Source organism: Lipophrys pholis (genome assembly GCF_963383615.2).
Source record: "Lipophrys pholis genome assembly, chromosome: 1".
In the NCBI taxonomy this organism is placed as follows: Eukaryota; Metazoa; Chordata; class Actinopteri; order Blenniiformes; family Blenniidae; genus Lipophrys; species Lipophrys pholis.
In genome coordinates, this window is record NC_137635.1 from 39,234,516 (window position 1) to 39,257,932 (window position 23,417).

A 23,417-nucleotide genomic window follows, 5' to 3' on the forward strand; every position below is an offset into this window, starting at 1 on the left:
ACAGTAGGAAGTAATAGATAAGGTGAAAAATCACCCTTTCACCCCAGTAGACTCTTTATCATCTTAAGCTCAGGGGCCAGAGGCCCCTCATTATCTTTGCTGTTCCCAGGATTGTGATCTTGTGGAGATCTTCTTTTTTCTATGTTTTTTTTTCTTTTCTGTATTTTTTAGCATCTTTTGAGTTTTCTGTTTGCCTTTACTTTTAGGTTCAAGTTCTGTCTCTATTTCTGTTTGTTTACTGCACTTTATCTAGCATGTTTTGCCTATTTAGCGGGTGTGCTTAGTCTAAATCATTGTTTTGCTTCTCCTTGTGGCCTCATGTTTGCACATGTTGTTAAATCTATTTCATACAAGTATATTTTTTCCTCGTGCGTGACTCTAAGAATGAATTTCCCCTCCTGGAAACACTTTCAGTGTGTAAAAATAGTTGAATATAAACAGTTTAAAAAAAATAATAATAATCCAAACTTCCGGGGTCTCATCCTTAACTTCACGAACTTGACAGAGTGGGAAAAGTGAAAGCTTTCCTGTAGTTCTTCTTTAGGCCTTTGAGAGGCGCAATTTCTTCACCCTACTCGTCATGTTCACGTTTTCACATTGCAATGACAAAGATGCTGCGATTTCCCAACTGTTGAATTAATTATAAAATTGTTTATTACTGGTAAATGACTGAATGCTGAAGATATTATAGGTCAGTACAGTTGGTTTACTCATTGGTAGGGGGGATCTAAACCCTCAATGACAGACTTAATGTATTTTGTTTTTCAAAACTGGTTTAAAACACAAAACTGAATTTAGGATTCAGTATACATACAATGATCAACTCGGAATTGACAAGAAAAAAAAAATATGGCAAATCACAAACAATAAGTAAAAGGTTCTTTTATTTAAATTAGCATAAAAAGGAAAAAAAAAAAACTAAAAACCATGTGTAATAGGCTACAGTCAACTTCAGCAATATTGATACAGCTTGATGTGTATGTTTTGTGAAGTTGAAAATAAGCACTTTATAAAAAATAGATATCTACATTGTAACATGAACGTACAGTATGTTTTTCCCAAAGTGGCTATGTGTTTTGTACATTTTCCCCAGTGATATATAAAAATAAACAATAAAAGGACTGTAAGTGACAGCAGTACTTCACATGATACACTTGGCGATAGATTCAAAAGCTTTGAATGAGACAGAAAAAAAGAAATTCCACTGAGCAAGCTGTCCAAAGAATCCACCTCAGGTCTTTTACGCACAACATAGTTTAACGACCGCACTTGGAAAAAAAAACAAAAAAACACTGACAACTGCTGAGTGCACCTTTTGTCCACCAAGAAATTATTTACTTTACACTTGAATGTCTTTTTAAAGCAGCTTTTTCAATACCTGGCTTGGTGGAAAAGGCATTGTGCGACATTTTGAAACAAGGAAGTTCAAATAGAGCATGAAATGTAAGAACTTCCACCATGAAATGAAGAGGACTGGTAGGAGTATTAATTTTCAGCCTTAACAAATACAACTTGGGCCTCGGGAATGGAGTGTAAACGAGCGCAAGAGGGGCAGCAACTACAAGAGTGTTGGTTGCCTGGAAGGTGGATCGTTTATGCAGTTTCAGGGCCAGAGGGAGAAAGAAAAACGGCACGTTTGATTACATATATGGCATCGTAGCAGTGGAGAGGGGGTCTCGGTAACAGTGTGGAATCTATTCCTGGGCTTCTTTGCCTGTCATCTTGTAGATCTCAGTGGGACCATCGACATGGGTGATAGTAGTGGTCAGCTGGATGTCCTCCCCACTGTTCGCTCCAGCATCACCTGCACACATTTTATAAAAAAAAAAGCACATCATCAAAACAAATTGCATGCCTTGTTCATCAGAGTGGTGTCCCTGCTCGTTTTACGACAGGCTGCTGCACATACAATGAGTCAACTCGATTTCATCAACAATCCCAGTTTGCTGAAAACAGAAGTTGAAGTCCAGACTTTAGAAATTAAATCAAGACAGAGATGGAAGCATGAAGCGAGCTGCTCATCCCATGAGACCCCCTGATGCACTACTGGGAAAACTTCCAGAGCCTTTTTTCTCTCTCTTGGTGTCACTGACGTCAGGAGACGGATGGTTTTCATTACCTCCTCTCACTACCCCCCCACATTCCTTTTCTAGTCACTGTTCCCTTGCTTTTCTGCCTGGAAGGAAGCCTGGTGTCCATTAGAATCCGCCTCTAGGGCCAAAGAGACCTTTTTCCCCTGGGAAATCTGGGTCCCTCTCAATCGCAGTCCCACCCCCAGCCCTCACCTCTGAAAGCAAACTTTGCATTGAATCGTCTCCAGGAGCTCTAATTGTCTGACGTCTCTCTCTGCTTGTAAAGCTGCCTATTCATCCAACTAGTTTTAAAATGTGCGGACGATTCAGGACACATCACAATATAAATAATACAGTGACTTGCTAAATTCACACTTCTCTTTAAAAGCTAGAAAAGGGAAATCCAGCAGTGCCGTGGTCGGCACTACACTACAGAAAGTATAAAAACTATTACACTTGGTGGCGTTATGATGAGCTGGTGCAGTTAAGTTAGAGCATTCCAGGGCCTCATGGGCAGAGGAGTTGGATGTTGTGTTGGAAGAGTGTGACTGTCACGCTTCCGCGCATCAAATACAATTCCTGCCCTGTAGGATAATGCTTTAACATTTTGTGTCGTACTGTAATTTAAATTTGATTATGGCGCACCGACTGACAAAGAGAATATCCAAATTAACGGTTAAAAAAGCAACAAACGGAGTGAGAAAAACGCGTAGTTACCGGTGATGCACTGACCACTCGACTGCTCGTCTCCGTAACGTTTGTGGGACGGCGCGTAGAGGAACATGATGGCGAAGACGTAGAGATTCCACATGCCGTAGATGCCTGTGAAAAAGGCGCTGTTCACCTGCACCGTGTGCTCCCCCCAGTGCCAGTGACCCTCGTTGACCTGCACGCAAAACCAAACAGAAACTCACTTTTGTGTGGAGACACGCACAGCAATCTGCTTTCATGTTGAGACGTTTCAACAATGCGACTGTTCACGGCTTTGGATGTGTTTCAGCGAAAAGCTGAAGATTTAGGTAAATAGGTTCATAAAGCCCATATTGACTTTTGATATGAGGTCATTTTGAAATCTTCAATTTCAAATAGTGTGATGCCATACCTTTCCACAGGATTCACACTGATAGTAAGTGTTGCAAGTGGATTTTACCAGTATTGTGTTTCGAAACGATGAGTGGTGGGCGACACTTGGATGAGCCGTTTTTTTAAATCTCCTTCTTAGAGACACTCACCTGACTGATGATGAAGAAGATAACCGTCATGGCAGCACAGATCAAAGTGACCAGCATCAGGAATTTGAATCTGAAGATTAGACCCTGAAGGGTGATAGAGAGGAATACTTAGCAAAACATCTCATCAATTAAACAAACAAATATTCACCACTTAAACATGAGGCCCTGGACACTTGGAGAAATCAATACGTGAACTTAGTCTCTTTGGACGGCAGATTATTGGGTTTTTCTTACAGCTGGAAAGAATTAAAATTAGGTCCTGATAAAAAATAAATGTTGAGTCAAAAGCAAAGCGTTGGACTTCTGAACACCACTTTAACCCAATCTTAAATGGGGAGAAAAAGCCGTCCACTTGTTTATCAGTGATAATATGTATGATCACACCACACTTAAAAGATCAACAGGCCCATACGCACATAGAAGGAAGCAAGTTTGGTTGATAATTCAGCAGCATAAATTCCAAATGAGAAATTGGAACTACAAAACACACTTGCACTGCTTCTAGCGAGAAGGGCTTGCCGGGTTCCAGAGCTCCGAGCATTATTATTGATCGTCACGTGCAAGTGATTTAAAACCAACAGCATCAAACCCCACAGACCTCATAGTGCAGGCGTCTGGCCTTCGACATGGCAGGCAGGGACGTCCTCTTACCGCTGATGTTACGGAACACCTGAAAAACCATGAAGCAAAGGAAAAGGAAGTAGAGACAGGCACAGATCGCAGCGACGATGATGAACGCCATCTGAGGGAATATTAGTCAAGGTAGTACTGAGCAGCAAGTGAGAAGGTAGGAGATGGTTTCAGGAATTCAACTGCTTTAGGGGCTGGGAAACAAAGGTCCTGCACGCTCTGCATACTCTTGATAGGGGAAGACAAATGTATTGATTTCTTGTGGAGTAGAGAATTGGATATACGGAACAATCATGCTCAAAAACTATATAAATGAAAAGTAAATTTGTCCATTTTTTCTACAATCAAACTTAAAGGCTGAAGCATACCTTACGAATGTGTTTGTGATTATGATGGAATAATGGGCATAAGAAGAAAAACAGAATATTAAATATAACATTTTAGGATACAGTGTTTTTATTTTAATGACTCATAGGCTAAACTTTGTTGATATTGTACATACAGACTAAAAACAGAAGGTTTAAAATTATGTGTAATAAATTGAAAACTTATGGAAGCTCAATAAAACATTTTTGAAATTGTATTTTAATGTTTTGAGCGTATATATCACTGTTTTTACCAAATCTGTTTGTAAACTCTACAAAGGAAGGAGAGATTAAAAGTTGGTATGAAGAAGATTTTTATATCAAGTAGCACCATCCCAAAACCCTGGGCAGAGCTTTAACATATGGCACCACTGAATAATTTGTCATCATATTGGCCTAGAGATTCCAGCTTCCAACTGATGACAGAGTCAAGAAAAAGAGGAGCTTGAAATAAAATCGTTCCATCATCAGGAGCACATGTGTAATAATTAAACATGTTTTTTTTTTGCGGGGGGGCTGCACACAACCTGGAAATCTACGCTCTCCACGTTACAGCAGAAAGACAGTTTTTCAAAACCAACAGTTTCTGGTTTCTAATTGTTTTGAAAGGATACAGCCAGCTCGGTTCCGACATCAGATGCCCAGATGCTGTAGAAAGGATTGGTTAGCTGGACACCCCTTTGGGAAAGAGAAACACAAACAATTTGAGAAAGTGCAACAGACCGTTGTGTCATATGCCTAAATATAAAACGGCAGCTGGAGGTATTGCAAAGCGTGAAAACTCAAAGAAAGAGTCTCACCTTTCACACATGTCAAAGATGAAGAGACAGAACGAGCCAAACACGATGGGTCCGACCTGCTTCCAGTACACCGAGAAACGATTCCTTTCCGTCTGGTCCTGAGGAATAGGAAAGAACAAAACACAAGTTAAGTGGAGTTTTACTCTGGTCCTGCTGTAGGTGGCACTCAAAACCTTCTTCTTCTTTTATTTATTTATTTTTTTTTCTTAAATCAACTTTCTACATTTTCCAGTTTACAAACGCATTGATCAAAATGAGTGTTTTACACTCTGAGAAATTGGAGTGGAACACTAACAGAAGTCCTTGCTGGACTCGTTTCCACCAGAAGATCCAGAAAAAAGTTCTATTGTCCAAGTTTGAACAGCAACGAATCAACGAGGTGTGTTGCCGTTTGTCGAGCACGTAGCATACACCGTCTTTTGTGGTCACACGATCCTCTTTCTAGATTACTTCCACTGATGGTTTTAAGGTCAATATACAATTTGAACAAAAACAACTAACCATTTGGCATAATTGTCATTACACCAAGGGATTGTGCATCTTATTTATAGGTATCCAAACAAAAATGAACGGCCAATTCCAGAATTTTAGGTCCGTATACACCAAGAACATGCGCCGCAATAGTCAGCACAAGAAACTTGCACGAACGCACATAAAGGATGCATCCTGGAAAATCAGTAATAATATGTACTGTAGCATGAAAATGTTGCTATTTCAATTCCATCCATGGGCTTTCAATGTTGGATAACCCCTCTAATTATCTCAATATATCATAGAAGGTACTCAATAAAAGAGATTAAAAAAAATAAAAAAAAGATCACCTGTTTACAAAAGCGAAGGAGAACAGATAAATCATTGAGAAAATATGTTCAAAGGCTACAACCAAGCACAGGTGCACTTCATGCAAATCCAAATGAAACGCCACATCAGTAGCACACGCAGACACACACATAAAAATTAAAATTGGGTGATCAGTGACACGATAATAAGCAGACGCAGCAGTTTAAAGACAATAGCGTGTTGACTGGAACCACAAGAAGAAACAACCAGCAACTCGGCTAAGGAACAGAGAGTTAAAATATATATATTGTTAAGGCGTTAAAAATGAAAAGAAAACACTGCAGCATCAACTCGGAGTGCAGATTTACTTGAAGCACAGAAGCGAATCAAATTCATTACACATAAGCAAGGAGAGCAAACTCAGGCAGACACAGAGAGAAGCTACTGTGCAGAGCACTCCAGTCCGGAGAGCTGAGAACGGTCCCGTCTGAGGCAGACATGGAGCTCATCAAACACCTCACTAACTTTTAGGACGCTCTGAACTGGGGAGGTGGGGAGGGGGGTCCATGACTGCCCCAGTCCAGGCCAAAAGGAGAGATGTCCGATTAAAATGACCTGTATTTTTTTTGTGGGACGGAGGTCAAGTTCAGGGAGGATTTTGATGGCTGGTACACAGCTCACACACATCTTCAGTTCTCCTCTGCCCAGAACCAGTGCCTCAAAGAACTGGGTTTCCTGGACAAAAACAACAGTGGTGATAAGATGGAGGCAGAACCTTCAACCAAAAAGCACCCAGTTTCACTTTTAACCTGTTGAACATGAACTTATGGAGACAAACTGTGTTGTTACATCTCACATTAGCGCCTGGCCAATTCTGACTGACAGACAGGCAAATGAGCACAGTAATAAAATGATGGAATAATTGATAAGTCAAGGTTTGGTGAATCAAATGTGTAAAACGTCTTTAGAGAATAACAAAACAAAAACAGCCTATGGGCGGACTGACCAGCATAGGCAAACCCAAAGTCAGCAGCCACAGTCAGTTCAGTGGTTTTCTGCGGACGCAGTGAGATCGGTGATCCGAGAGCTCCAGTCTACAACTACATCCACACAGCTGATGAAAACAGTGTGAAAGAGGCTCCCGAAGCTGCAAGCACAGAGGTATATCCACACGGAGCTAAAAGGTTAAAAAGCTTGTTCTGCTTCATCCATTTTTTACTCGTGAATGGTGGCGCTGGTACCAGCTGACAGATCACTAGTCCACCAAAGGGCAAACAGAGCGAAAGAGACAATCACAGTTATGGTCAATTTAACATTCTCTCTCTCTCTCAGAACTTTCAAACTTCACAGAAAAAAGGCTTCAAACCTGGAGTCAAACCATACATCTCCTTGCTGAGACGAGAGTGCAGCGTGGCCAAGTGGGACGTATTTATTTAAAAAAAATTTTTTTTAAAAAAAGACATTCCCATCATGCTGTTTGCCAACCTGTACAATTCAAGTTTTCAAGATGAAACCAAAATATTCAGTCGTTTGACCATTCAGTAAAATTAGCCGTGCTCTTTTAATTTAGAAAATGGATTTAGAAAGACAAACTGATGAAGCCCCCGGAGCATTACTCTCAGCAAGCACTCACTTTTGTTTTGTTTGAGAAGCAATTAATCTTTTCACTTCCGACACCATAAAAATGGCCTCAGACGAGCTGCGAGTGGAGATGAGTTCAGACCTCAATGGCTTGAAGTGAGATCACAGTTGGCAAGCAAGCCTGCAGGTCAGCCAGAAAACCATAAAGCATGTCATGTACCGTACCATGAGGTGCTCCCCGCAGAAGATGATCCAGAAGGAGAGCAGCATGGAGTAGAAGATGCCCTGCCTGATGTCGCCGAAAAGCAGCATCCAGGTCCAGTTAAAGCTGATGGAGAACCACTCCACAGGCATGTTGATGAAGGTCATGGAGATGCCCAGTGCAAGGATTACTCTGCGTAAGACAAAATTAGAAGAAAAATAGTGCAGATATTTGAGTTGGGATTGTCATTTTCCACTGCTGTTGATGTGAACCAGCGGAGCATTTGATGTAGACCCCAATATAAATCAATAAATTAGGTTTCAGGCGGATTGATTTTAAGAATGGCTTTTTGACGAGTGTCAAACCATTAGCTTTTCATGTTGGGTTATGTACAGGTAATGGGTTTATGTACTATGGTTAAGTGAGTTTTATGGGTTTGCTCATGTCTGACTGGTTTATGACCAGCTGTTACACCATTTTTGGACTGGAGTTTCCAAACTGGCTCCAAATCAATATTTGTGATGTACCAGGGGTGTTCGCTTCGGTTCTGGAGAGTCCCTTGTAAATGAAAAACATCTTCCCTGCTGCAACAAACATGATAGCAATGAGAAGCTCCTGGCTGGGCTTTATTGGGAACAGCTGTGGTAAAGCAGGGAGATAATATGCAGGGTTATCACATGGTTAATACAGATTTTTAACATTTGAACAAACTGGATTTCAGTCTTTTCTCATTATTGCTGTGAAATGGCAAAATCTCCACCCTCACTGACGAGTCATGAACTTTGGATCGTGACCAAAAGAACGAGATTGTGGATACAAGCAGCTGAAATGGTTTTTTTCTGCAGTGTGATCAGTGCTTCACTCTTTGAGCAGTTCAGCAATCCGGGAATGACTCTATCACACTCTAAAGCTTTAGGTGAGCCGCTACTTCTCCACATTGAGAGCAGCCAGTTGATGAGGGTGGGGCATCTGATGAACTGGCCCCTTGGTCGCTTCCCATTAGAGGTTTACTTGGCACTTCTGACTGAGAGGAGACATCGAGGTGGGCCCAGGACTCGCTGGAGAAATGTTATCTTTGGTTTGATCAGGGAGTGGCCCCCACCCCCACCCCCAACCCACGAGATAAAATGGAGGAAGTAGCAGGGGACAGAGATGTCTGGACGTGTTTCCTCTCTTTACTGACATCGCAACCTAATACGGACTTAGTGGGAAAGTGGGTGGATGGATGAAGTGGTTCTCAAACTAGGTTTTAGACGAGTTTCAAAAAGCAATGTTTCAAACTGAATTCTTCGCTCACAACTTTTTCAGACTTTATTACTGTGAACGTCAAAAAGTTAACGTCCAGAAAATTTCCGATCCAACCTGAGCTCGGTCAAAGTCAGAGGAGAGTAATAACAGTAAAGCTTGTGAAAATATACTTACGTATTTCTTTATTTATATCAACTTCTTTGCTTCTTAAATCCATGCTTCCAAATACCTGCACTCTTTTTGAAATCCACAAACCTTTCCCTGACAATATGCTCGCTCAAGATGCTGTCCTGTTGCTTCTCTCCCGATACACTTGATCTTCGCCACGGGCATCAAGATAAAAGGTAGGGATCAAGAGAAAATGGGCTCCATCTCCCATGTTGACATGCAGAGAATGAATAATCACAGTAAGAATTCCACTGCAGTTCAGTCTTTTGCGCTATGTATATTGCTCACATTAAGATTATGATAACGAGAACTGTGCGACACATCGAGCAGCCTTAATTCTTATCCATCATTTAATAGCAGCAGGAAGGTCTCAGATTGAGATGAATAACCCCAAATCCAATGATTTTACAAGAACTACCTTCGGTGTAAAGAAGAACAAAGGGTCCTGGAAGTGATTTAAATGATCAAGTCTGTGTGGGTTTCCATGAAGAGACTATACCCGAGAAGATCTGGGCTTCAAAAACTCTGCAAGTATGCTGAAAAGAGCTGATCCTCTTTGAAATCAATGGGTCGTTACAACAAATACTGATTTCTTTCCCATTTCAGCATTTTTGTTCATCAAATTAATACAAATTTAAAACTCAAATCCTTTATAATTTATCTTTTATGATACAGCAGCCCAAACCTTTTGCACAGTACAGTACATATTTACACTTAGACATTGTTGTTACATACCTTCCAGAAATTTCAGCACAACTCTAGTCACCTATTTATAGGTCTTAGATATACCAGCACGTCCACCGGCGCTAAACAAGTTAAAATCTGTGTGAATTTGTGATAAAAAATAGTTATTCTTCAATAGAAGCCACATTGTATGATAGAACATACAGTAACTTCATTCAGGCCCTACATCTTTTCACCAAATCCAATTAACGTTGTAGGGAACAGCAACATCTGTGTTTTCTGAAAGAGGCTCATTAGATTCTCGGGACATTATTGATTAAATTATCTATTCAGCAGCAAGGACATGAAGTAGCCACAGAAGACCGACTCCTCCACTTCAAAATAATTCATCTACCTAATTACTAGAGCCGAGTTTGCTTCCCCTATGACATTTGGAAAGAAAACAAAACTAAGAACAAGCGGCTCAAAGTAATGTATAATACAGCTTGTCTTTCTGGTAACGAGAGCAGGTCCCTGCATGCCACTCGCAGATGAAAGGGTGATCGTAAATATAGAGTCAAGAGGGCATAAGAGATAGAGGAAGAGGAAGCGAAGCAAAAGATAAAAGTAACTTCAAACAAGTAGGCACAGGCCTTTTCGGTAATGTAAGACAGGTTCTAAGCTAATTCACTTCAGACGCGTCGTCGGAGGCATTTTGCAGAGTGAAACCACATTTGAATGGTATGCAGGGAATGTGTTCTGAGCACCGTCAACCCAGACGGCAGAACTGGGACCGGCACATTTCTCTGTGAGCCGGTCTGTGTGGCCACAATACTCCAAAAAGGTCTGCTCTGAAAATCTGTAAAGCCAATGCAACGGAGATCCTGTTGTAACCCTTTTTTTATTGAACGTTTTGGCATAAAACAGCAGGAAAAGGTGCAACTAATAACATGGATTATGTCTGCATTCCATGCGGGTGAGCCAGTTCCCAGACATGCGGAATCTCCGACACAAGCTTCAAGTGAAGTGAGGCATCACAAATGTTTTTAATCCCACCAAGACTTCTCTTGCCACAAAAAGTTGCAGTGCACACGGCATTTGTTTATGTTAGTTCACAATGTAAGCACAATTTCCATCCAGTGATTTTCTTCACTTTATGAGTCACACCACACCGAGCTTAATTCCCTCGGTCCCTGTCCTCCAAGTTCAGAGGAAATCTGAGGTCTACTATTCTGACACCTCTGTGGGCGAGCGCGACAAGAGACTCGAGCGAAGCTTTTACAGCATGAAAAAATCATCCGCTGTCCACAAATAGGGTGCGAGTCGCACTTCCTGAGAGCTCGCTGGTCATCTGGGAATAAGAGCTGTGAGCCGGAAAAGACAGAATGAAAGAGAGAGACTTTGAGTGTGTGTGTGTGTGTGTGTGCATGTGTGTGTATAAATGTGGCCTCTTGCTCGCTGGTGTGTTTCTGTCCTAAATGCGTGTGTGCAGCATGTGTCAGTTGAGTGCTGGCTTGCAGATTTTGTAACGCGTCTCACGCTTCGCCAGGAGCTTCCTGTGGCGTAGAGCGCTTGCCTCTTGCAGATCCGTCGTCCCCGCACAGCCGGGGGTTAGACAAACACTGGGCTCAGAGAAAAGCCTAAAAGGTTTTACAGCACAGAGTTCTCCCATTTCAGCCACATATACCTGTGTGTGTGAGCTTGAATTACCAAGAGTTTGCTCAAGACATAAACAAGATTTGAATTTTTTTTTGGAACTTTCATTAAAATACAAATAGTTTTGTCTGAGAAATTTGGGGGCAAAACACAAAAGCCTTCTGAATGTAACCACCAATTGTGCGTGTTATTTACAGTATCGTTGGCGAGATGCCCCAAGCATATAAATTGACAGCTCAACAACGTCGGTACCAAGCTGAATGTCTTCTGGTGTTTATCCTGGATAACATTCCTCCAGACGTCTCTTTAATGACACCCTCTGATCTGGGTGACCCGTACTGCACACAGTTAACATGACCTAGTTGTAGATTTCATCAATAGTTAATAAGTGCTTTCAAACAGCAGACATAGTAAAGGGACACTGTGCCTTCCAGCCCGATTGTTACTATAGTTATCCAGCTGAACTGTCACTTATCCTTCATCAGTCAGATTGAGCAAATTGTTATTAATCTGTGGCTGATTCAAACCATTAGTACTCCATAAATAAAAATCATTTAATCTGATAATAATGGTGAGGGAATTGCCGTACTTCTCCAGGAGGACAGGGGGTCTACTCATCAGGGTGATGCGCCTCCAGTACCAGATCATGATGATGAGGATGCTGGGAGTGAGGAACGTCTTCATGGCGAACCATACTTGGGTGAAGCCTCCGTTTTGATGGATGCTCTTGAGAAAATAAAAAGAAACGGCACGTCAATATAAAGTACACATGTAAATGCACAAGTTCGGATTATCTCCCCAACGGAAGTTTATATGTGCTGTAATATTGCATTTATAAATTTTTTTTTCAAAAATCAAGAGTTTTACCTACTGTGGATTTACAATGGCTGCTATGTGGTCAAACATAAACAAGAGTCAGTCAAGAAAACTTACAACAAGGCGAATGTCTTTGATTTCTCCGATCCCCACGTTGACCTTCTTGCGCTCATTCACAGGCAGACGCATGTTGAGAAGATAATATTTATGCGATACACTCCCCACCTCCATGAATGGCATCAGGTCACATTCGTAGTGACGCCCCTCGTTCTCAAAGGTCTGGACCAAGACAAAAAACACAACAACAGGTCAATACAGAATTTCATCTACTTTGCTTGTTTGTTGTTCTTGTTTTTTTTTTTTTAAATCACAAGTACGATAGTAACCGAGTACACCTTTTGATGATGGGTTTTTTTTACAAATACGTTCTGCCTTTTACATTTTCTATAGGCGTTTATAAAATTAATTAACATAGTAAAAGTTTTATATACCTTCTAAAATATTTACGTTCAGAGCACATGTTGGAAATGCAGTTCAAAAGTAACTTGTACTCCGGGTAGTTTGGAAGAAGACTGTTTAGTACGTTTGAGCATTTTTCACACTTTCAGTCGTAAAAAAAAAGAGTATAATTTTAAGGAAGTAACAGTAGATGTGGTTAAGTACACACTTTCAGAATCATCTCTACCTATGTTTGACAAATTTTTGTCAGGCTGGTATTTGAAAAAAAAAAAAAAACATTTCCTCACGATATGTAAGCACATGGGACAGTTTCCAGAGAAATGTCATAATACATGACTCTAATTACTTACATTCAATCAGAAATTGTGTAATTTATCATCAATAAAGTTCCCTGTAGTTAACAGGAGGCAATGTTCACTGGAAAACTGACAAGTTTCAGTTACAGTTACATAACTGTGTCTTTATGTTTGAAGTCTGAATTAGTCAAGGAATAAGAAAGCCTCTTTCAAAATCTTGGAAATGTGAAAATGCATCAGAGTAAATTAGAAATAGATATAATGCTCGAACAAAATGTAGCTAAAGCAATCTAGTATTGCTCGGATCGTGGCAGCCTTCTATAAACATCATGCCCCATTAGCCTGAGACAATCGGAGGCTAAATGGTATTTATTGGTTGAGAAAACACTTTGCGGTAGGTTGTTTGTATATTCACAAAGATTTTGCTGCTGAGCATCATCCCTGAATTTCAGACATCACCACAGCCTGAAATGCTGTAAGCAAAGTCACAAATTGTAATTTCTGACATATTTCAACTGTTTTACTTAAGACTAAATGAGTATTCCTTCGTTGCACCACTAGATGATGATATTGTAATTCATAGTCGGCGCTTTCTTCCTGCGAGAAGGTCTTTGAGAAGCTGGCCTCCCAGTATGAGCGCACCAGGCTAATGACTAAGCAATGGATGGAGCAGAAAACTTTCAACGATGAAGAAAAAAAATCTAACATATAGAATCACTAAACACGATTTCCTGAATCTATCAAACATCATATCACAATGTGAAATCCTCTAGGAATTTTAAAAGATGAGTTACATTGAAGCACAAGGTTTCATCTCATTACCTTGGTAGTGGTGAAATTACAGCTGAGCCTCCTCTGCTCAAAAGAATGAGCCATCTCCGTCCACTCGCTGACTGTGTCATCTCTGTAAGCCAGGGCAACATCAATGGTAACCATCGCTCCATCGTCTGGGGGGGGGGGACCAAATCAGTATTACATTCAACCACTCCAGCCAGAAAATAGTCTTTATATGGAGAAACACAATTAAATAACCCCCACAAAGTAACTGAAGAGTAATAACAAATGGTACTTCAGGCAAAGAGGAATAGCTGCACTGAATAATGCATTAATCTGCTTGTATTTAAATGCGTTTTATTCCTTTTGTGCTTCACAAACCTGCTGCCTGTTTCCATCCAAGTGCTGAGGCCAAATTAAGTCTTGGTGATAGACAGTCAGAGCGCTTTCAATACAAACTAGGTGAACAGAGCACTGCAGGAACACCAATATTCATCGCCACAGTCTGCAAATGTACCTTCCTCTTAATGCGCTTGTATTTCAGATGTTAATTTACTTCATCGTGTTAATATGAGGTGCTGCTCTCTGGGACTCGTCTGAACCTGACGCACTAAAAGGATTACTTCTCAAAATGTAAATCTCCCTGAATCTAGGTTGCTTTCTGCTCGACGGGAGCTTCAACAAGGCCTTGAGCTGGCGTCTAACAGCACAGCCCGGCAAATCCAACAAAAAGATCCACAGCCAAGCTATTAAAATTGCATCTTTAGATCACATTACAAAGCCAAGTGTTCTCTCGTCCAGCTCTCCAGAGTGCCTCTTGTGCCGTTATGAAACAAGCTGGAGTGAAGAGAAAGAAACCCAGTGGCCTGGGCTGGAAGAAAAGGGGGAGAAAAAAAAAAAGAGGCAGAGAGAGGGGAAGGGGGGAGGGAACCAGATGAAAACTGGCAGCAGAATGTCTCTGTAATGCCCTCCTCGCTGCCATTGGTCCAGCCCGATGCCCTCAAATGTCAACTCACTTCATGCAAACATTCCACTTCAGTCCAGCCGCCATCACCACAGAAACTAAGCCTCCTAAGCAGCTGTGTTATTGCTGGACTCTGGCCAAGGGGTGCTGGGTGCGGGGTGGAGGTTGGGTGGAGGCTGGGGTGATTAATACAGGCGATGCTCATCTCCTGAACCATTGCTGTCCCACAGATAAGGTGGTCAAAGAAGAAGAGCTTCTTTATCTATTGTGACGCAGCTGCTCTGGGGCCTCATTTATAAAACATTGCATAGGATTCCTACTAAAAATGTACGTGCGCCCAAAAGCTGAAAATGGCGTGTGCCAAAAAAAAAAATTTGGATCAGTAAAGCTGTGTGTACATCTGCACACACTTTCCTTTTATAAATCTCAGTCCACCTGGAAGGTTGAGCAGTTCCTATCCCTCCTCAACACGCCCACTTTCTACCATAAATGGTCAATGCAAAGTGCCTCGTCACTATTTCTGCATCTCAATCAGCCTGTTGATCACCGGCATTTGATGCTAAATCCTGGCAAAAAAAAAAAAAAAAGAAGAAAAGGAATTTTATTGAGAGCGAAATAGTCATGGAGGAAGTGGAGGTCAGGAAAATGATCTTACTCCGCAGCAGTGCGTCCAGAGCGCATGGTGGTGCAGCACATCCACAGTGCAGCTTTACGCACGGCTGTCACCGCAGTATTTATTTATGTGCTTACTCTGATTATCAACTGTGACATGGTGTGTAAAAGTCTAATTTCAATCAGTTCTATCCCCCGCTCATGACTGTTTATGATAACGTGGATCTTAAAGTCTAATAGTTGAAGATATTAAATGCATGAGATGAATCTGGCTTCAATTCTCCTCGTCACCATCAGCGCTGCCAAGTTCCCCGTCTCCAAAATGTGCGTGCGCAAGGTTCAAAGTTGGCATATTCTCCTGCAAAGTTTTTTTTTTTTTTTTAGATCACAAACACTGCGTGGGAAGTGGCGTAAGCATCTTACGGGACCCGTTTTGTACGTAAGCAACCTTTATAAATGAGGCCCCTGGTGACGATTTATAGAAGGAAAGTGATGTGGTCTTGTTTGGCTACAATAGACACATTGGCATTATCTGAACTTTTTTTAAACGTCCAATTAGCACCTAACTCGTCTGTCAATAGAATCTGAATCGTTTCATAAAAAGAAAAAAACTCAAGGGCAGAACCCAAACAGAATAAAGTTCGTCTAATTTTCCTTTATAACAAAGCACAAGTGCTTGAAACAGAAATAAATACAATTTACCAAAGTAAAACTTGGGACTAAAACATAAACAGATGGGGTTTTTATTAATTAAAAACCTGTGCACATTTTTTAGGACATTTAAACAAACAGAATTTCAAGGTAGATAAAAATCTAATCTTTGAAATGACTCGCTGATTAAAACAGTCTGGACCCATAGAAGGTAAGTAAAGTCAGACTCAAAAGAATAGAATAGCTTCGTTTTATATTTTTTTAAGAGGGAAATTATTGAAGCCTGGGCTAGTCTTAAAGAAACGGCACATTTGTCCATTTTTTCTCTCTTCCTTTTTTTACCGTATGGCAGACAATACCACTGGACCAAGGAGGACAGCCCATTTTTTGGCACGTGACCTATTCAAGAGACCAGGGACAGCGAGTTACCAGCACGGGCAGCATAAAAGACGAGGGCCGGAGCTGTGGGAATCGAACCAGCGACACTCGTATCCAAAGTTTGCTTCTCTCACCTCCAGGCCACCTCATTGAGAATTTGATCTATTTTATATATATATATATATATATATATATATAAATATGCTATTATATGAAATCAATGCCAGATGTAAAGGCTGAACTAGTGCCTAAAAAGAATTTGATATTTATTTATGAAATTAAATGAGGAAATTTGTCTTTTGCCCTTATTCCTTTAGAAGAAAAGTAGCAGTTATTGTCTTTGCATTTAATAAAATGAACATAATCCGAGTGTCACACGTTTTATATATTGTAGTTAGAGCGCTCAACTCTCCCTGCATGCACGCAAAAAAAAAAAAACCCGCACCTCATGGAGTGCAGAAAGATGAAAATGAGTTGGCAGCATCTGCCACAAAGACACGTCTGTCAGACTGATGAGCGTGTGATTCACTGTGGACCACAGACAGCCAGGCAGTAAACAACCCACAGCACCTCTGACACATTCCCACAAAAGCCCGAAATGAGAACAAATAAAGGATGCTGAAGATGAGCAGGCTGCCATTGTACCGTGACGGTTTAGATAACTCAGACTAAAATGTGGCAACACTCTTCAAGGGTATAACTGACCTCACATGTTTATATCAAACACTGAGCAAATATGCAACTAAGTCACATAACAATGTATAGACCAATATCAACATTATGAACACATGCATAATTGGACCACTTTTGATACTGACCACTACAGACTGGAAACATCCCTCAACAGCTGTGGTGTTGTAGACAGTCCGGCCCGGTCATCAAGCCAGAAGGATTTTAGTTTTTTGTTCAACGTGTTCATCACTCTTGCTTTTTTTCCTGCTTCAAACATATTGCAACCTACTCATCATCTCCTCTAATCCCCTCATTCAGGAGCACCTCGCCATAAGACCAAACCCCTGTCATTTCATTGCCTCCCCGCTAGGTCTCATTCAGCCGCTTCAAAACAACTGTAGCCGATTTACCGCAATTATTACCAAATTGTAATGTATATATGCTGCACCCACTACGTCACAAAAAAAGTTACAAATTCATTTGACTGTTTGGGGGGGAAAAAAATATGCAAAACAAATAAATGTTCAAAAAAAAATAAAAAAATCTGGGAGAATCTCATATCTGACATTTGTCAAAATTTTGTGAGTCTCGGTTGCTTTCAACCAGTTAATTTTTCCTGCATTAACACAGAATGAGTCCAGGTTACATTTCTCCTCTCCTTACATACCCGTCTTGACAAAACTATTTACCAAACCCCTGAGGTTTATCTGCCTATAGAGAACAAAGCAGCAGGACATCCATCATTGTTTGCCGCCTTTCAGGGTAACGGAAACCCAATCTACCAAACAAGACGCAGTCCCATGAATTCCCAAAGCCTTCACTGTGCTGAGAAAGATTCAAATAAGAACCCTCAAGCAATGTCCTGCCTGGACATTTGCAAATAAAAAAGGAATATAAGACAAATACCATTGAGCATTTTTGGTGAACTGAAACAATGTGCTCTTGAATAGGAGTGATTAAAAGTGACAGTGAATGTGAAAAAGTCAGCGGCTGGGTTGATCACAATGAGTCTCTGTAAATACTCCCCTTAACATTGGGAAACCAAGAAATACCACAGAGACAAAATATTGACACAGACAAAAAACCATGGAGAAAAGCTGTGTGAGGACTGTACGAGCAAAGGAGAACCACTTAGAGTCACGGTTCACCAAGTTAACAATTCATCTTTTAAAACCCAAGAGGACAGTGTCGGTTCTCACGTATCTGGTTGTACATCTTGAATGCGATGTCAAACTGCAGGATGACCAGCATGAACTGGAACCAGGAGCTCATCTCCTTGTTGGGGAGAGGAATGTGGACAGCGAAGACGATGTTGTTTGCCTCGATCTTCTTGGCCATGGCCTCATCGAAGGAACGGATCTTGTCACACTGGTTTGGACCCCAAGGCATGAACCATTTTGATTCTTGTCGGTGCTTGATTGTGTCTACGCACTTAGTGGCCAAGTAGGGGACCGCCGAAGTGGGGCTGGGAGCTGGCGAGACAAAACACAGAGCGAGAGAGAGACATAAGAGCGGGCGTAATGTTGAAACACCGCAGCAAAGCGTTTCAAGATCCTGCCAAACCAAACTTCCCTTCCAAACTAATAAATCACACAACAGGTTGGAATAAGTATCAATAAATAAAACTTTGGGCTGTGGACTGAAGTATGCATTGGCCATATCAATATCTTAGCAACCATTAACAACAGTCACCATTTGGGATCTGTGCCAAATCCATCCAAACACTTTGGCAATTACTTTTAACACTGTTTAGAAAATGCCTGGAAGCAAGGCTCCTTCGCCCTCCCCCTTTCTCCCAGTCTGAAGTGATGGGGAGGAAAAATTCCCGAAAGCTCTCAGGCACCAATTACATTGTTTACGCATTCAGATTCATGAGTTTGACAAGACTGCTGTTTGTAGTCGCCGCTCACAGGAGGGTTTTGTTTTTTTTTAAATGCTTGGGATCTGATCTGTAATTATCATGAGAAGACAAAAACTTTGGTCTCCCGTTGTGAAAGCTCGAGGCCTGGTGTGAACGACATCCGACAGGTTTGAGACTATAGCCGCAGTGATTCATTCCCAACTTTTAAATGCACAACCTTTGCCGTGTTGCCACCGCTTTCTAAGTTGCAGCCCGAGAGTCACGCTGAAAGCTTTACGCCCGTGTCTAGAAAAACTTCTCTAAAAGCGACACCGATGTTTACTTCCTGATTGAGTCTTATCACTCTTCACGCAAATTTTAACCCATGAATATCCGAGGTAACACTTACATGCATCACTTCAAGACTATTGAAGTGACTACTTTGTAAGAGACTTCGCTGCGATGTGCTAAATTCTGCATGTCCTCGATCACAGGTGTTGAAATTAATGGCAGCACCCAATACTCATGTTGCTACAGGCAAGAAAACCAAACCATATTATAGTGAACATAGGCCGTTAAGGTTTTGCCTCGAAACTTAAGCAGAGGTAATGTTAAATTATTTAATTCTAATAAATCCTCTTTCGCAGATGTCAGGGATAACAGACATGGCATCAAGTCTAACCAGGTATCCCTGAGCGTATGGACCCAAATGAATCAGAGTAAGATTTGTAATTTATCTTCTACACCCAATTTATACAGATTCGGGTGACAGAAGCCTGACGACTTTTCTTGCCAAGACGAGGCAAAGAGTCAAGCAAATCAGTTAAGTTATCAAAAAGCATATCCATCATCCATTCATCTTCTTTGCAGCTTAGTCAACATGAAGCAAGCCATAGAAAATACAAACATTAAAAGAAAATGTATTCAGTGCTGGTATGGGGCAAATTATGTGTTACATTTAAATCATAAACCACTCTATTTATTGTGATTATTAGTTGCAGCCCTAATACAGGCATCAGTGGAAGTGATCTGAAGTTTGTGAGTACAGATTAGTCTCTACACACAATAGAAAAGAAAAGCAAATATGGTTGCTCCCAGACGTGTAACGTTATCACACTGAGACAGTCGCAACAAATCAACACATATCACAAGGACCTTGCTGACATATAAAGTCAAAGAAGAAGCCAGGAGGAATCAAATCATACATCATTGTGTTAATGTTTCAGAGCAGATGTGGAAAAGGTTTATATTTTATTCCCTCAAAGGTTCAGATTCACTCTGCAACAGGGGATAATCACCACAGTCGGTGTGATTAGGAACAATCTTCAGGGTAAAAATAAACCAGGAGTCTTGAAAGTGATGGAGTAGCCCCCCCCCGAGAGAGTGTTGAACTAAACAAATAAGTCAGTCTGGGATTACATGTGGAGACAGAGGAACCAGAGACACAAGACCAAACGTCCTTGTGTCCTGCGATTTGAATAGTGGGTCATGTCAACAGTAAATTGACTCTACTCATACTGGCAAAACAACTTTGAAATGCCTTCAAAACATGCAAGTGGAAGTCCTTGTGCAGCCACATCTATCTTAAATATGAGACTTAAAAATATGTATTTGCAAGTCTCAGCTGCATGAAACAGCCTGAGAGGAATATGGAAGGAACACTCCAGTTCTGAATGAGTTCACCATGAAGTCGATGGTGACGCATCTAGGAAGACTCCATAAGCTGTAATCATTGTTGAGGGTACTTGTGGGGAGTGTACAGGCTCACAGGCACGGGAAAGGGGGATGGGGTGGTGTACATGAAAGCCCTGAGTTTTCAGATCCAGCTCAGTAAAAGGATTAGTAACATATGTAGGAAGATTTAAGGCTGCCATCAATGCCACTGCTTCTACACTGGCAAGCAGCAAGAAGAAACACCAAAAGGTTTTTATGTTCCTAAAGAAACATCAACCATCAAAATCTTGTGAAAGTAAGCAGATTTGAATTTCTTATCTCAACATCCAATCCTATCTGTTCCTCATATCAGAGAGCTAAAGGGCAGATGCCACAGATTACACACCTGCAGGGGAGATAGGAGTGCAACATAAAACTAAAACTGGGGCAGTCATTTCAATGTGTTTCGCAGCAACAACACAAAAAGGCACGAAACAAGAAAGGAGACACATCAAACGGAATTAAAGCTAGTTATCTGGAACCCCTTGGAGTTCAATTATCAAGTGACCCTGTGCGTCCAGCGGCTACTCCAGTCTCCACTGCAGTGTGTCCAGAATAATAGCCAAGCCCTCGGCCCGCTGACCCCATGCCGTGTTCCCGGGTTTGTCGGGAAACAAGGGGAGAAAAACCCCTTTCTACTCAATTACCCCTGCCGCCCCTGGCCACCGAGCAAACACAAAGGAATCCGGCTTCATTAAAACCATCTCAGCCAAGAACGAACCAAACAAGCTAATTTATCAGCCATGCAGGGAGTGAGAGGGACTGCGGGGACACAGAGGGACCGGCTGGTGGATAGTTTCCAGATTCAGCCCTGGAAGAAAGGCACAGACATCTTTCACATGAACTCAACTTCTGCCGACTGTGCGTGGGTGGATTTGAAGAAACTTGACAGCAACTCCAATACAGACCTCAAGGCAAAAATGCTACTTTGACAGCTTTGTGTGTTCTAGTGCACCACTGTCTGTCTCAATGCAAATGAAACTAGAGTAGTTGGGGGGGTGGAACATGAACGCCTCCGCCTGCCAGGCAATAGGGATTTGGGGGGAAAGGGAGAGACATAAAGGGGGAGGAAGAGGAGGAGGAGGTGGAAGGAGTGAAAGGAAGGTAGAGATGCTGCCTGGGGCCCCTCACAGCAGACGGGCATTATATATATATATATATATATATATATATATATGGGGAGGAGGAAAAAAAAAAAAAAAAAGGGGCAGAACAGTCGAGTTTGGATCAAAGAAGTGGGAGGGAAAAAAAACACGACAGGTTGAGGAATTTGCCTGCAATACTGACATGGAATTCACGTTTGAGCCGTTAAAGTGTGCCGTCCTGTGTTATTTATAGATGCCAGCGGTTGCAGCACGCAAAGAGCAAACACCTTGATACAAAGCAGTGATTTATCGGAGGTGCACTTAGGCTGCATTGTCCGTGCGCGGCTTGGTGAGGCCGGGAAAGGTAAAATACAGCTCAAAAGTTGGCGTCCACCGTCCTTTGTGTCTGGTAAAGCAATCGGTAGCGCTGGTATGAAGATGCATCACAACAAGTTACAACTTTTCCTGCGGTTTTCTCCATTACCACGCGAACACTTTTACGCACACGCCAACATTTTACGCACGCGCAAAGGCGCGCGTACGCGAAACAAGGCAGCCAAAAGGGAGCGATGAAGAGGAATGAAAAACTTACCAATTAATCCGCCGACCATGAAGGTAAACGCCTGAAACAAAAGCAGAGTAACTCCCACTATCACTAACTTTTTGGTGCTCATGTTCTCAATAATAGCCCCCGCCATCGCGAAGGAGACGCAGGAGTCCAAAATAACACACCGAGCGAGACAGAAAACACAGTAATGTGGCGGAAAAAAGGACGACACGGCTGCATCCACTGCAAGTAGGAAAGCAAAAGCTGGGCCCCCTCTACCGCTCTGCTCCTGCTTTTCAACTTCGAAGGAGGAAAAAGAGGAGGAAAAAAAAAAAGAGGAATCACATGACCGAACAGCGCTCAGCCTTATCCCCGAACAGAGAGAGAGAGAGAGAGAGAGAGAGAGAGAGAGAGAGAGAGACTGCATTGCATTGGAGGGAGTAATGCAGGTTACCGTGTCATTGAACGCCTCATAATAGCGCCCCTGTTGTGCCTGCAGAGCTATTTAAAGGCAGGTTATAGAAGTCCCATCTCATGTTTAGTGCTTTTAAAGACCGTCAACACATTGTCCTTCAAAATCTATACTTAATCCAACTCAAAATAGATGTGGATACTAAACATAGTGACACTAGTTTACAGCTTCTTATGACACAAAAGTATAGTCATGAAGAGATGATGTTATTCTGCCTTATTTTGTAACACAGTTTTACTGGACTCTGGTCTAGTCTGTCCTTAATTCAAGGATGAGCCCCCCTCTGCGTCACAGAGGTTAAATCACATTCCGCCCATCCGCCACAAAACACACATAGCGCTCATGGAAATAAAAAAAAATAAAAAAAAGTTGCACTCTATCACAGGACAACCATGTACCCATAGTACCCATAAGAAACCACACATGGGGAGAACATGCAAACTCCACACAGAAAGGCCCGGACAGTATTTCAACCCACAACCTTCTCGCTGTGTGGCCCTCTGGATTTCCTCTCAAAAAAACCAAATAGGAAAAAAAATCCAGTTGAGAAATAGCATCCCTTACAGCTCCAGATCTCTCTGGTTGCCTCTGTTTGTGCAGCCCCAACACCAAGCCCAGGCTTATCTCATTTCCCCCCACTAGATGGTGTAGTGAGACACTGCAGAATCTACTCTGTCCTCATTCCAACTAGAGAAGAAGCACTCTGAACACATTCACGACAGCTTTTAGTTTTAAAGTTTT

The 23,417-nt window shown here is 41.7% G+C and overlaps 1 protein-coding gene across 2 annotated transcripts; it reads right to left on the reverse strand.

The window, feature by feature from the left end:
* Window positions 1-626: 626 nt before the first annotated feature.
* wls (Wnt ligand secretion mediator) lies at window positions 627-22,582 on the reverse strand. Of its 2 annotated transcripts, XM_080461917.1 has the most exons (13): window positions 22,250-22,496; window positions 18,219-18,491; window positions 13,791-13,915; window positions 12,331-12,492; window positions 11,987-12,123; window positions 7,686-7,854; window positions 6,495-6,614; window positions 5,100-5,197; window positions 4,914-4,977; window positions 3,903-4,046; window positions 3,305-3,388; window positions 2,790-2,958; window positions 633-1,804 (listed from the first exon to the last, which is right to left on the reverse strand). In XM_080461917.1, the coding sequence occupies exons 1-13, from the start codon at window positions 22,353-22,355 to the stop codon at window positions 1,695-1,697; spliced, it is 1,761 nt and encodes a 586-aa protein (XP_080318043.1). In that variant the 5' UTR covers window positions 22,356-22,496; the 3' UTR covers window positions 633-1,694. The 2 variants fall into 2 exon arrangements, with proteins under 2 accessions (XP_080318042.1, XP_080318043.1); XM_080461916.1 differs by lacking the exon at window positions 6,495-6,614 and having other exon boundaries at window positions 627-1,804; window positions 22,250-22,582.
* Between the last annotated feature and the right edge of the window lie 835 nt (window positions 22,583-23,417).